Source organism: Aotus nancymaae, unplaced genomic scaffold, assembly GCF_030222135.1.
Source record: "Aotus nancymaae isolate 86718 unplaced genomic scaffold, 86718_ANA_hifiasm-v0.15.2.pri h1tg000029l, whole genome shotgun sequence".
Taxonomy (NCBI): domain Eukaryota; kingdom Metazoa; phylum Chordata; class Mammalia; order Primates; family Aotidae; genus Aotus; species Aotus nancymaae.
In genome coordinates, this window is record NW_026988442.1 from 92,450,214 (window position 1) to 92,463,200 (window position 12,987).

Below are 12,987 nucleotides of genomic sequence, written 5' to 3' on the forward strand. Positions count from 1 at the left end.
ATAGGATATTAAAGGCACATACTGTCAACATCATTGTTGATGCTGACCTTGATCACGTGGCTTGAGATAGTGTTTGTCAGGTTCTCCACTGTAAAGTCATTCTTCCCCACCCTTTCCATGCCGTACACTTTGAAAGAAATTGTGGGCTACGCACAGCCCACAATTAAGGAAAGGAGTAAAGAGTTATGCTCCAGGCTGAGTAGCGACATAATTTGGAGTTACGCTGCAGAAGAGATTTGTCTCCTCTCTTCCATGTATTTATTAAATCATTCATTTTCATCACTATCAACACATGGATATTTGTTTTATATGCTAGGTTATAATCCAGTACTACTTTAGGGCTATGTATCAGCTTCAGCCACTCGTGTTTTTTCCACTGGCTTCTGTGTCCCTTTGCCATACCCCCATCATTGTATTCTTGCTTTTGTTTTTGAGCACTCGAAGATGCTCCAGACTCATCTTGTATATTTCTTGCACCAGTCCTAAAATCAGCCATTTCTCCAAAGGAGGCCTGGTTCCTTTTAGTGGAGAATGGTATAAAAAAAACAAGATATTGGCCAGGTGCAGTGGCACACACCTGTAATCCTAGCACTTTGGGAGGCAAAGGCAGGTGAATCGCTTGAGCTCAGGAATTCAAGACCAGTGTAAGCAATGTGGTGAAACCCCATCTCTACAAAACAATTTAAAAAAATTAGCCGGGCCGGGCACGGTGGCTCACGCCTATAATCCCAGCACTTTGGGAGGCCAAGGTGGGTGGATCACGAGGTCAAGAGATTGAGACCATCCTGGTCAACATGGTGAAACCCTGTCTCTAGTAAAAATACAAAAATTAGCTGGGCACGGTGGCACATGCCTGTAGTCCCAGCTACTCAGGAGGCTGAAGCAGGAGAATTGCCTGAACCCAGGGGGCAGAGGTTGCAGTGAGCGGAGATCGTGCCACTGCACTCCAGCCTGGTAACAAGAGCGAAACTCTGTCTCAAAAAAAAAAAAATTAGCCGGGCGTGGTAGGGTGTGCCTGTAGTCCTAGCTACTTGGGGGGCTAAGGTGGGAGGACTGCTTGGGCCCAGAGGGTTGAGACTGCAGTGAACTGAGATCATGCCACTGCACTTCAGCATGGGTGACAAAGTGAGACTCTGTCTCAAAAAAAAAAACAAAACAAAACAAAACAAAAAACCAAGATATGGGCACTAGTCTCATTTGTTTTTTATTCTCTATTTTCCCTCTTATCAGAAACAGTAATTTTTCTGGGATTATAAATCTAGTTTCTTTTATAAATCATTCCTCTTCTCATTTTTTCCCCACATAACCCTCATTACTTTGGACCTTCTCATTTTAAACTTTTTCTTTACCTATCCTTAAATAAGCCATTTATTATCTAATTTTAATTTTTAAATTTTATTTCAATTCTTATTTTTAAGTCTTCCATAACCTTAACCATATTTTATATTACAAACAAACTCATTTTTCCTGGTTCTCTTACCCTTTTCTTAAAAAACAGTCTCTAAGAAGAAGGGTGAATAGTGGAGAAAAGCTACATTACAGACTGGAGAGGATAGAGACCCCATCCCTGCCATGGAGCTTCTGTACCTGTCTTTCTGTTCCCCAGCAAATTCCCCAGTCTAGTCAATGATGACTCCCCAAATCCTCTCTCCAGAGGAGAGTCCAGGAATCCATTCTCTGCACACCTTAAGCATAAACATGCCACGACATTAGTGATCTTCTAAAAGAGCACCGTCTAACATCTCCTACCATCCAATACTTTAAGAAGGACTGTCAAAAAAGCCACCATCTCTAGAATACTTGACCACTGGAAGGACAACAAAGCCAGTTTTTTACTGGCTACAAGCAAGGCTCTGATTGGGGAAGGAACAGTTCAAGGCAGGTCACAGACAGGGGAAGCTGTCTCTGGGGAGGAATCACCAATGTTGAACCAATGCTCATTCACAAGAAGGGCTGAGGAGAAAACGGATAGCCAGGCTCCAACATAGTTTTTAAAAACTTATTTTGGACATATTAAAAATAAGTTATTAAGGAGACTTTTCAGACACACACAAAGGGAAAGCAGCATGCTCAGCCATCACCCAGACTCAACATCCATGTGGACGATCCTGCCCCAGTCATACTGCCAACCACTCCCTCTCCTCTCTCTAGGATTTGAAGCGTATTCAAGATGTAATCATCAACAAATGGCTCAGTACATATCTTTCAAAGATAAGGACTCTTATCACACCCAAGAGGATGAACAATAACTTCTTAATATTATCAAATATATGGTTGGTGTTCAATTTGTTACATTAAAAAAATCAGAATCCAAATAAAGTCCATACACATTGATAAATCTTTTAAGTCTTTCCTAAAGTTTCCTCCCATCTCCTTTTCTTTTTCTTTGCAACTTATGAAGAAACTAAGTTGTTTGCCTATGGCCTTCTCATGGTCTAGATTTTGCTGACTGTGCCCCAAAGAATCATTTTAACGTGCTTATCTGTCCTATATGTATATTACATAATTTGGTAGCTGAATCTGGGGACTCTATCAGATTCAGGTTCAATTTCTGGGGGACTGAGGAACAAACCTAGATAGATGATGTTGCATTCAGACAGTTTCTACTTAAGTGATATCAGCAGCTATTAAGGTTTAATGCCAATATCTATTAGTTCATTATTCCTTCTTCACTTGTTAGCCAAAATATTTCTATAAAGATAAGTTTCCTTTCATCCATTCTTCAGTCGTCTTGTTTGTAAAACAAACAAAAACAAAGGCAGAAGAAAGCAACTAGTTTTTGAAATAGTGAGTTGGTTCCCTAGCAATATAATCAATTCATTTTCATCCTAAGTTTCATTATGATGTCTTGGGTCTAAATTGAAAACCAATCAACCATCTTCGTTTTCTCTTATGATTTAAAAGTTGCTCATGGAAATTTGAGAAATATAGAAAAAGTATATAGGAGCCAGGCAACATAGCAATACCCCATCTCTACCCGCCCCCCCAAAAAGAGAACACTTTTTAAAAAATTAGCTGGGCATAGTGGTGTGTGCCTGTAGTCTCAGCTACTTGGGAGGCTGAGGTGAGAGTGCTGCTTGAGCTCAAGAGGTCAAAGCTTCAGTGAGCCACGACAGCACCACTGTACTCCAGCCTGGGTGACAAGAGGGAGACCCTGACTCAAAACAAACAAAAAACAAAATGCCCATCATTCATCCTGCCACTTGGATGATAACCACCATTAATCACATGGAAATCTTCCGTCTAAGTCATACTTGAATTTTACAAACTTAAGATCATATTGCACATCCAATTTTACCTTTTACATTTATTCTCTTATCAATATCTTTGTCCTATGCTTTAAAATCAGCTTACTTCCAACCTCCTCATTTGACCAGGATGGCTCATCTCTCTGGCAAAGTTTGAAGCAGATCCACTCAGGGGGTAGCTCCCTCGGCTCCTTTGCCTTGCCTCATTATGAGGGCTAACGAGAAGCTGGCTTGAATGGACATTATTCCTAACTGAGTAACTTCTCTATGAGGTTCTTTAAGCTGTCAGGTTTCATACTTAACAACTGAGGTCTGCCTAAGATGGGCAGATCATGAGCAATGTCCCCATCTTTTCAGACTTACTGTAAGTCCCATTCTAGTATATGTGATCTAGTCAGGCATTCTGCATTCTACTCCATCACCAGGAACTGGTTAGGAATGTTCTCTTTGGTCTGAATATGGCCATAATTAGGATGTGCCACACCTCAAAGAGGAAGTGAAAGCCTGGAAGCTCCTAAGAGTCCCCAGCAAGACCAATGAATAATATCTTTATACACACAAATACACATGTGTACACATACATATTTACAGTAATACATTGCTTAATGATGGGAATGCATTCTGAAAAATGCACTGTTAGGCAATTTTGTCATTGTGCAAACATCACAGAGTGTATTTACACAAACCTAAATGGTATTGCCTACTACACACCTAGTCTATATAATATAGCCACTGTTGTATATGTGGTCCATAATGACATGGAAGCATCATTATGTAGCACATGACTGTTTATTTATTAACAGATGGGGTTTTGCTACCTTACCCAGGCTGGACTTGAACTCCTGGGTTCAAGCAATCCTCTTGCCTCAGGCTCTCAGGCTAGCTGGAACTACAGGGCATGCACTATCATGCTGGCTATTTATTATTTTTATTGATTGATTTATAAAGTGATGTCTAAATTTGGGATCACAACCTACCTTTACAGAATCAAACCTCCAGGTATGTTTCGCAGTACAGAGTTTGAAGCATTCTTAAATTGTACATATCCCCACAAGTTGCTTTTGTGTGACTTCACGCATTTACCTACATCCTTTACCCCTGAAAACAGTGGAGTTTTTAGTTTGAAAGTCAGTTTCACAGAGTTGGAGTTCATCAAACCTTAGTTTGGGGCCCTTTTCTTCCCTCCTCTTCATTCTGTCCCATTCCCCTGAGTTTAAATTTGATCTCAAGATAAAGTATGTCATTATAGCTAACTTTTAAGTGCTTTCTAGGTATCAGGCACTATTTTAAGCATACTGCATGCACTAACTCATTTAATCCTTTTAAGAATCCTATGAGCTGGATACTATTTTCTCTATCACTTAAGAATGAGGAACTGAGGGATTGGGTAACTTGTCCAAGGCCACACAGTATAGATAAAGCCTGAACTGGAATCAGGCCATCTGGCAGCAGGGCCCCTACTCTTAGCCAATCGATCCTAACGCCTATGCAACATGTATGAAAACATGATCTCATGTGTACGGTCTCTTAAACTTACTGATTCTGTGAGCCCCCACAGTGGAGCTACCCAGGACAGGTGAGACAGAACACTGACAGAGTCCACAAGAAAGCAAGAGAACTGTTTCCCTGTAGTATTTCAGAGATAGATAAAATAATGTTAAATGTCTTATCCACATCACTTGCTTCACTCACATTCACAAAAAACTGTGTACTTAAAATAGAAAACACCTCATTACTTACCTTTGATATCTCTATGGACAATCATATTACTGTGCAAATAATGGACACCCTCCAGAATCTGACGGGTGTATTTCCTAGTCACATTCTCAGTAAGAGCGCCATATGCTTTTAATTGGTCCTTAATTGAACCCTAGGAGAAAAGAAAGCAATAAAAACTATTGTATATGGTTTAAAATGAAAACTGCTATCAAATCTTTATCAGTAAAGAGGGCAGGAATTCTCATCACACTCATCTATGCATATCCTACTTGAATTTTATTTATTTTGTTCTTATTCTGTTTTTAGTGTTTTACTGACATCTGCTGATTTTCTCAGGAAAAGAAATGGGTATAACTGGAAAGAACACATGAGATTTTCAAGTTATTTCTTTATATACTCAACACTCGAGTTCAAAACATGAGAACATATACAGAAGGAGAACTTCAGATTTTCTCACGTGTTTTTTAGGGCAGGATAAGATGCCATCTCTGAGAAACATCAATCAATCTGAAGTGAGAAATTGGTATTTGAATTTTGAAAAAGCTTCCCTAGTGATTCCACTGTACAAGTTTGATTAATAATCCCTTTAAAAGATGGAAATAAAATGCTTCCGAGAGACAGACCTCTTTTTTTGACAAGAAAATACATCCAAATGTTTCTGCCTTTCCTTGACTTTTGGTAAACGGTATGCTCTGCCATATGAAAGTAAATCCTTGGATTTTACAGATTTAGCCATTTGTCATTTCCACTGTTCATGAGCTATCTTTGGAGGGAGAGCATCTTGCAATTCTGTGGACCCAAACTTGCAAACACACATATGGAAAGCAGCAAGTGTGCCCAGTCAACTACTCACACCTACAGTTCAGCGTGGCTTGTTTGTTCAGTCTACTTAATGTGTCTCTACTTGTAGTACTATACAGAATAGGCCAGGCATGGTAGCTCACGCCTGTAATCCCAGCACTTTGGGAGGCTGAGGAAGGCAGATCATCTGAGGTCAGGAGTTCAAGACCAGCCTGGCCAACATGGTGAAGCCCCATGTCTACTAAAAATATAAAAATTAGCCAGGCATGGTGGCAGGCACCTGTAATCCCAGCTACTCAGGAGGCTAAGGCAGGAGAATTGCTTGAACTCCGGAGATGGAGGTTGCAGTGAGCGGAGATCACGTCACTGCACTCCAGCCTGGGCAACAAAGCAAGACTACATCTCAAAAAATAATAACAACACACAGAATAACTCCACTAAAGCTGAGCTTTCCAAAAAATAGGCCAAATAATACCTTTAGGTCACAAATGAGTGACAGAGTTATGGATTCTCTGGACAGCTGGGCCAGTGGCCTATGGCTGCTAATAGCTCCATCAGTGTCAAAATGTTAACTTCTTTAGTGTGTACAAGTGAAATGAGTTGAGAAACACTGTACCAGCTAAAGTGTGTGTGTGTGTGTGTGTGTGTGTGTGTGAGAGAGAGAGAGAAAGAGAAACAGAGAAAAGCCAACTGCTAGTCCAGGAACTGAAAATAAAAGAAAGCTATGATTTCAAGTCTAAATAGTTCCAGATAAGTAAGGAATGGAATGCTAGTGTAAGTTTGGGAAAACTGAAAAATGAAAAATAATTTTGACAGAATTTGAATCTAGGGCATAAAAGGGATCCATCACACTAAATTTAATGAAAATATCCAGATCACTCACAAACTTGGGGATTCAGGAAAGTCTAAGAACAAGACTGAATAAGAGAAAAATCTCATTTAGACACATTTTGTTTCAGTTTCTAAGTTTCTTCTGTCCTTGTCCAAATACAGATACGTTTTTATAATATTAAGATGAGTACAGATTTTTTTTTCCTTTCCTTTGGATGACTTCTGTAGAATAATTTCTGTAAGATTACCAAATCAAAAGCCTTCAATTTTTTTATGGTCTTTAAAATCTCCCCAAAAGGATTTTTTTTTAAAACTAACTTACATTGACAACAGAATTTTTGAAATAAACAAGGAAGTAGTAATGATAACAATGAGTGACAATGATGTTGCTATGAACAATTAATTATTCTTAATAATAAGAAACAAGTTTACTGCTGTTCTTATGACACTGAGGGTGGTCAAGAACATTATTATCAGATATTGGTCCACAGACTGTTATACTGATCCATAAGCTCAAATAGCAACCTTGTACATTCTACATACAATTCTAATCAGCTACCCCCATGAAGACCCATAAATCAAACTTCTTTTGCTAACATATGGTATCTTTTAAATTATGGAAATGCAGACCAGGCACGATAGCTCACGCCTGTAATCCCAGCATTTTGGAGGGCCGAGATGGGTGGATCACCTAAGGTCAGGAGTTCGAGGCCACCTTGGCCAACATGGTGAAACCCTGTCTCTACTAAAAATATAAAAATTAGCCAGGCACAGTGGTGGATGCCTGTAATCCCAGCTACTCAGGAGGCTGAGACAGGAGAATCGATTGAATTTGGGAGGTGGAGGTTGCACTGAGCTGAGATCGCACCACTGCATTCCAGGCTGGGCAACAAAGTGAGACTCTATCTCAAAATACAAAAATTATGACCAGGTGCGGTGGCACACGCTTGTGATCCCAGCGCTCTGGAGACCGAGGTGGGCGGATCACCTGGGGTCAGGAGTTTGAGACCAGCCTGGCCAACATGGTGAAACCCCATCTCTACTAAAAACAAAAAAATTAACTGGGTGTGATGGTGTGTGCCTATAATCCCAGCTACGCAGGAGGCTGAGGCAGAACTGCTTGAACCCAGGAGGCAAAGGCTGCAGTTAGCTGAGATCATGCCACTGCACTCCAGCCTGGGCAACAAGAGTAAAACTCTGTCTCAAAAACAAATAAATAAAATAAAAATTATGGAAATGCATGTATTTTTAAATGAGTAAACATATTAACCACCACCTTGAAAATCATTAATACTAGATGTACTGTATTTAAAAAGTAAAATATATATAATGACAGATGTCACAAATCACATTTTATAACTCCTAATGAAATTAGAGACTCTAGTGATGACTATCCATCAGTGCTAAAAATATTAGGTGGATAGCTGAAAAGAAACTGGATATTGATATGTGTCACTGCTATACCTCATATTACTTTCTGGTCTGCAGGAAAAAACAAAACTTTACAATGCAGGCATCAATCTGTCAATCACGCTCATCTAATGGTCAGTCTTTGCATTGCTACAGTAGAATAACCAGAAATTGGGCTCCTGATAGGATGCAACATAAAGTACATAGCTTCATCTATGATGTATCAAATAAAAAACGGTTGAATATGAATCTAATTTAGACTTTAGCTCTAACTTGGAGTTTATAGTAAATAAAGGGATAAAGGAACAAGTTACAATCCACGTGCTCATTTCAGCAGCACATATACTAAAATTAGAACGATACAGAGAAGATTAGCACGGCCCCTGGGCAAAGAAGACATGCAAATTTGTGAAGCATTTCATATAACTAAAAATATAAAAAATTTAAAACAAGCAAAAAAAAACAACAAAACCCAAATCCACAAGAATGCAATTAGAGAATCCATGAGACTTTTTTTTTTTTTTTGCAAATGCTTCCAGATCCTGAGAGTGAAGACTCTTAACAGACTATCCCGCTCACTTTGTCAAATCTGTATCATGTACAAACTGACTGCTCTAGATGGTAATCCTAGCACTCTGGGAGGCCAAGGCAGAAGAATCACTTGGGTCAGGAATTTGAAACCAGCCTAGGCAACAGAGTGAGACCTTGTCTCTCTCTCTTTTTTAAGAATTATAAAAATTGTTTAAAAAGAGAGAGATTATTAAGGTGCATAAAAATTAAATGTAATATATGGCCCTAGACTGGAACTTGGTGTGAATATATCATCTATAATAGGCATTTTAGGGCATTTAAGGAAATCTGAGGATGGACCACTAAGATGTCTGTAACCTACTTTAGAATACTTTAGCATTAATGAGTTAAAAAATACAAAGATAGATAAAGAGGATAACAAATATTACTCAGCTCTAATTTAAAACTCTTTCAAAATGTCCTTAACTAGGGTTAACATTTTATAATCTAAGTTTTTCTTGTTTTTCTTTTATTGACTAAAATTTTAAATAGAATGTGTATTTTCAAAAAGATGTACTAACTTACCCCTGGCATATATTCCATAAATATGGAAAGTGTTTTTTCCTGGGGATCCCTCAAACACCCATAATACTGAACAATTCGCTCATGTAGCAAGTTTTTCAGCAACTGAATTTCACACTCAAGTGCATTTACTTCCTGAAAGGCAGAATTCATTGTTAAGTCTTCAATAATGTCAGTAAAAGCAAAAACTTCTAACTTGATAGACCATCAAGGTAATTTCATTCTGAAAATTTTAGTTCCCAAGTAACAAACATCTCAGTCTCTAACCAATAACTTTTAAACAGTACTTGATGGTATGCTAAAGCAACAATGAATCAGATTAGGATTAGAACTGAAGTACTAATAAAGAAAAATCCATATTAAAAAGTAGATAAACATATCTAATCTGTTTATTTTACAAATAATTTATACTAAAGAAAACTTTTTTTTAAAGTAAAAATGCTTCTTATTTAGAATGGAAGGGGCTTAATGTTAAAAAATAATAATAAATAAAGCTTCTTATAATATGACAAAGTACTTTGTGCAGTGATTTTTACCTTGCTGGTCTCAGGACTATCAGGATCAAATTGAACTTGCTTAACAGCCAATTCTCTTCCTGTATCAACATCATAACAGAGGTAGACCCTTCCAAAGGCTCCTTGGCCAAGCAGTTTGCCCAATCTCCAGTTGGTTGGAGCACGAGGTGCTGAAAAAGAACACTTTCTTAAAGTGAAATATCAAATGGCATGCAAACGGTTAATAACTAAATAAGCATACTGCAGTAGTGACATCCTTCATTGAATGTGCTTGGCTATAAGGGAAAATTACGATTATCCAAATTCATATAGTTATCATTTTTCTAAATTTTTCTCTAGTCAATTTTTCTACAAATTCTAAATCTGAAAAAGATTCATATCCCCAAGACTCATTTTTTTATGAAATTGTCTTTTTTCCTAATTACACACGTGACAGCATCTTTCTTACTCAATCTAAGATGCCAAATGGTGTAAGACACACAATTTCTAATCTTCACTGCAGTAACATTTGTACTTAGTTTTTTAGCCTCCACCTACAGTGCAGAAAGCTGGAGAGAGCCTCACTCCCATCCAAACAACAAGAGAAATTCTGGACAATCTACAAAATTGCAACTTTTTTTAAACATGTATCAAAAAACTAAGATTGCAGGGCAACCAACTAACCTGAAATCTAAGGAAAAACTGGTACCTCCAAGGAGAGACAGAACAGCAGCACTGGCTCACTAATGGCAAAGCGTGGAGAAAGACCCACACAAACAGGGAAGAACTCAGCTCCATTTTAAACAAATATGGACTGGCACGAGAGTATTGAACCTTTGGGAGATCCAGACACAGGTGAGTTCACACCTGTTCAAAATCTTTTCCCTGGACCTCTACCATGCACTCACAGGAGCAGGAGACACCAGGGAGGGCCTCCCTTGGTGGTCAAGGCCTGGAGAAGCGGAATGGCCTACTGTTGTGAGAAAGTTAGAAAGCCCTTCCAAACCCTTCTCCCCTAAGAAACAGAGCCTTCAACTGCTGGAGAAAGCAGCAAACCCTGTCACCCCTGGGGTACAGGTAAAGACCCACTGAGGCTAGGGGAATGAAAAAGAAAAAAAAAAAAACCCTACCCCTGAGAGAGAGGCTGGAAACCTTTTGTGACCCTAACCATTACAGCACATTGTGAGAACTGAGGAGATAAAGCCTGCCTAAGACTGAAGCTGGACAAGACAACATAGAACCCTCTATTCTACCTCCCCTATCCTAGGCTGGCAAGTAGCAGCAATCTACTACTGAGAGAGTGACAAGGGCATAGACAGACCTTCTCTCTCTGAAAGTAGGCACACAAAAAAAGGCCAAGGCAAGGCACAGTGGCTCATGCCTGTAATCCCGGCACTTTGGGAGGCTGAGGCGGGCAGATCACCTGAGGTCAGGAGTTCGAGACCAGCTGGGCCAGCGTGGTGAAATCCCATCTCTACTAAAAATACAAAAAAAAAAAAATTAGCTGGATGTGGTGGACGCCTGTATTCCTAGCTACTTGGGAGGCTGAGGCAAGAGAATCTCTTGAACCTGGGAGGTGGAAGTTGCAGTGAGCTGAGATTGCACCAGTGCACTCCAACCTGGACAACAAGAGCAAAACTCCCTCTCAAAAAAAAAAAAAAAAAAAAAAAAAGGGAAGGCCAAAAGCTGATGTAGCAGGACCATTGAGAAAATGTCTTTAGAAAACCAGCACAAGGTAATCAGAAGAATTTAAAGTCAGAGGTGCACACAGACCACAGCAACAATAAAATCCAGACCCATCCCAGCACTTTGGGAGGCCAAGGCGGGTGGATCACAAGGTCAAGAGATCGAGACCATCCTGGTCAACATGGTGAAACCCCGTCTCTACTAAAAATACAAAAAATTAGCTGGGCATGGTGGTGCGTGCCTGTAATCCCAGCTACTCAGGAGGCTGAGTAGCAAGAGAATTGCCTGAACCCAGGAGGCGGAGGTTGCAGTGAGCCGAGATCGCGCCATTGCACTCCAGCCTGGGTAACAAGAGCGAAACTCCATCTCAAAAAAAAAAAAAAATCCAGACCCAGCTCAACTCCTGACTAGACTGACTCAACTTCTCACAATAACAGCCTAGCAGAAGAAGAGCTGTGCCTATTTGCAGGCATGCATTCTATTTACCTCTTCCCTTGTCCTATACACGGTATCTGGCATTCAATGTAAAATGGTAAGACACAAAAAAGTAACCACTCCAAAAAAAATCAAGAGAGAAAGCAATTAATACAACCAGACTCAAGAGGTTCAGACAGGAAATTTAAAATAACTATGACTAACATGTTAAATATTCTAATGGAAAAGGCAGACAACACGTATGAACAGATGGAGAACGGGAGATGGAAACAACATTCAATCACATGAAAATGCATGAAATAAAAAACAATGACAGAAATTAAGAATTCCTTCAAAAGGATCATAAATAGATGCAAACAAGGCTGAGGAAAGAATCAATGAACCTGAAAATAGATCAATAGGGAGGGAAGAAAGAGAGAGAGAAAACAGAGGTCTGAGACAGTATCAAACAGTCTAGTGTATAGATAATAGGAATCCCAAAAGAAAAAAGAAGAATGGGACAGAAAAAATACTTGGGGAACTTTTATAAAAAATACTGAGAACTTTTCACAGACAAACTATAAATAAACTGAAAGAACACCAGCTGGGAACCCTACACAAATATACCTAGACATATCATATTCACACTGTAGAAAATCAAAGACAAAATCTTGAAAGCAGCTGGGGCAGCTGCAGGAGAGGAAAGCATATTACATATGGAGAACAAAGGTAAGAATTACAGCAGATTTCTCTTCAGGAAGTATATAAGCCAGAAGACAATAAGACAATAGCTTTAAAGTGCAAGAAAGGCCAGGTGCAGTGGCTCACACCTGTAATCCCAGCACTTAGGGAGGTTCAGGCGGGTAGATTGGCTTGAGCCCAGGAGTTTAAGACCAGCCTGAGCAATACAGCAAAACCTTGTCTCTACAAAAAATACAAAAATTGGCTGGGCATGGTGGTGCATGCCTGTAGTGCCAGCTACTTGGGAGTCTGAGGTGGGAGGATCACTTGAGCCCAGGAGGCAGAGGTTGCAATGAACTGAGATTGCACCACTGCCTGGGTGACAGAGTAAGACCTTGTCTCAAAAATGAAGGAGAAATAAAGACTTTTTTCAAACAAAAAAAGCTGAATGAACTTATTACCAGCAAACCTATATTATAAGAAAGGTTAAAATGTAGTTTTTCAGGCAGAAGGAATTTGATACCCAATAGATCTCAGAACTATCTTTGTTTATATAGATTTTGTACCTATACAAAGATATATACAAAAGAATAGACTGAAGATATATATAA

General features: G+C 39.3%; 1 protein-coding gene and 1 non-coding gene across 2 annotated transcripts in view; one reads left to right on the plus strand and one right to left on the minus strand.

Moving 5' to 3' along the window:
* Window positions 1-12,987, minus strand: part of MAP3K2 (mitogen-activated protein kinase kinase kinase 2) — a 78,089-nt gene that overhangs the window by 11,322 nt on the left and 53,780 nt on the right. Inside the window, exons 13-15 of the mRNA XM_012462329.2 lie at window positions 9,638-9,786; window positions 9,105-9,236; window positions 4,989-5,118 (exon numbers count right to left, since the gene is read on the minus strand). Of these exons, the coding sequence (XP_012317752.1) occupies window positions 4,989-5,118; window positions 9,105-9,236; window positions 9,638-9,786 (411 nt within the window). The remainder of the gene's footprint in view (window positions 1-4,988; window positions 5,119-9,104; window positions 9,237-9,637; window positions 9,787-12,987) is intronic.
* LOC135277057 (U6 spliceosomal RNA) lies at window positions 8,331-8,437 on the plus strand. The gene has a single exon (XR_010344668.1). It is a non-coding gene; the product is annotated as a U6 spliceosomal RNA (small nuclear RNA).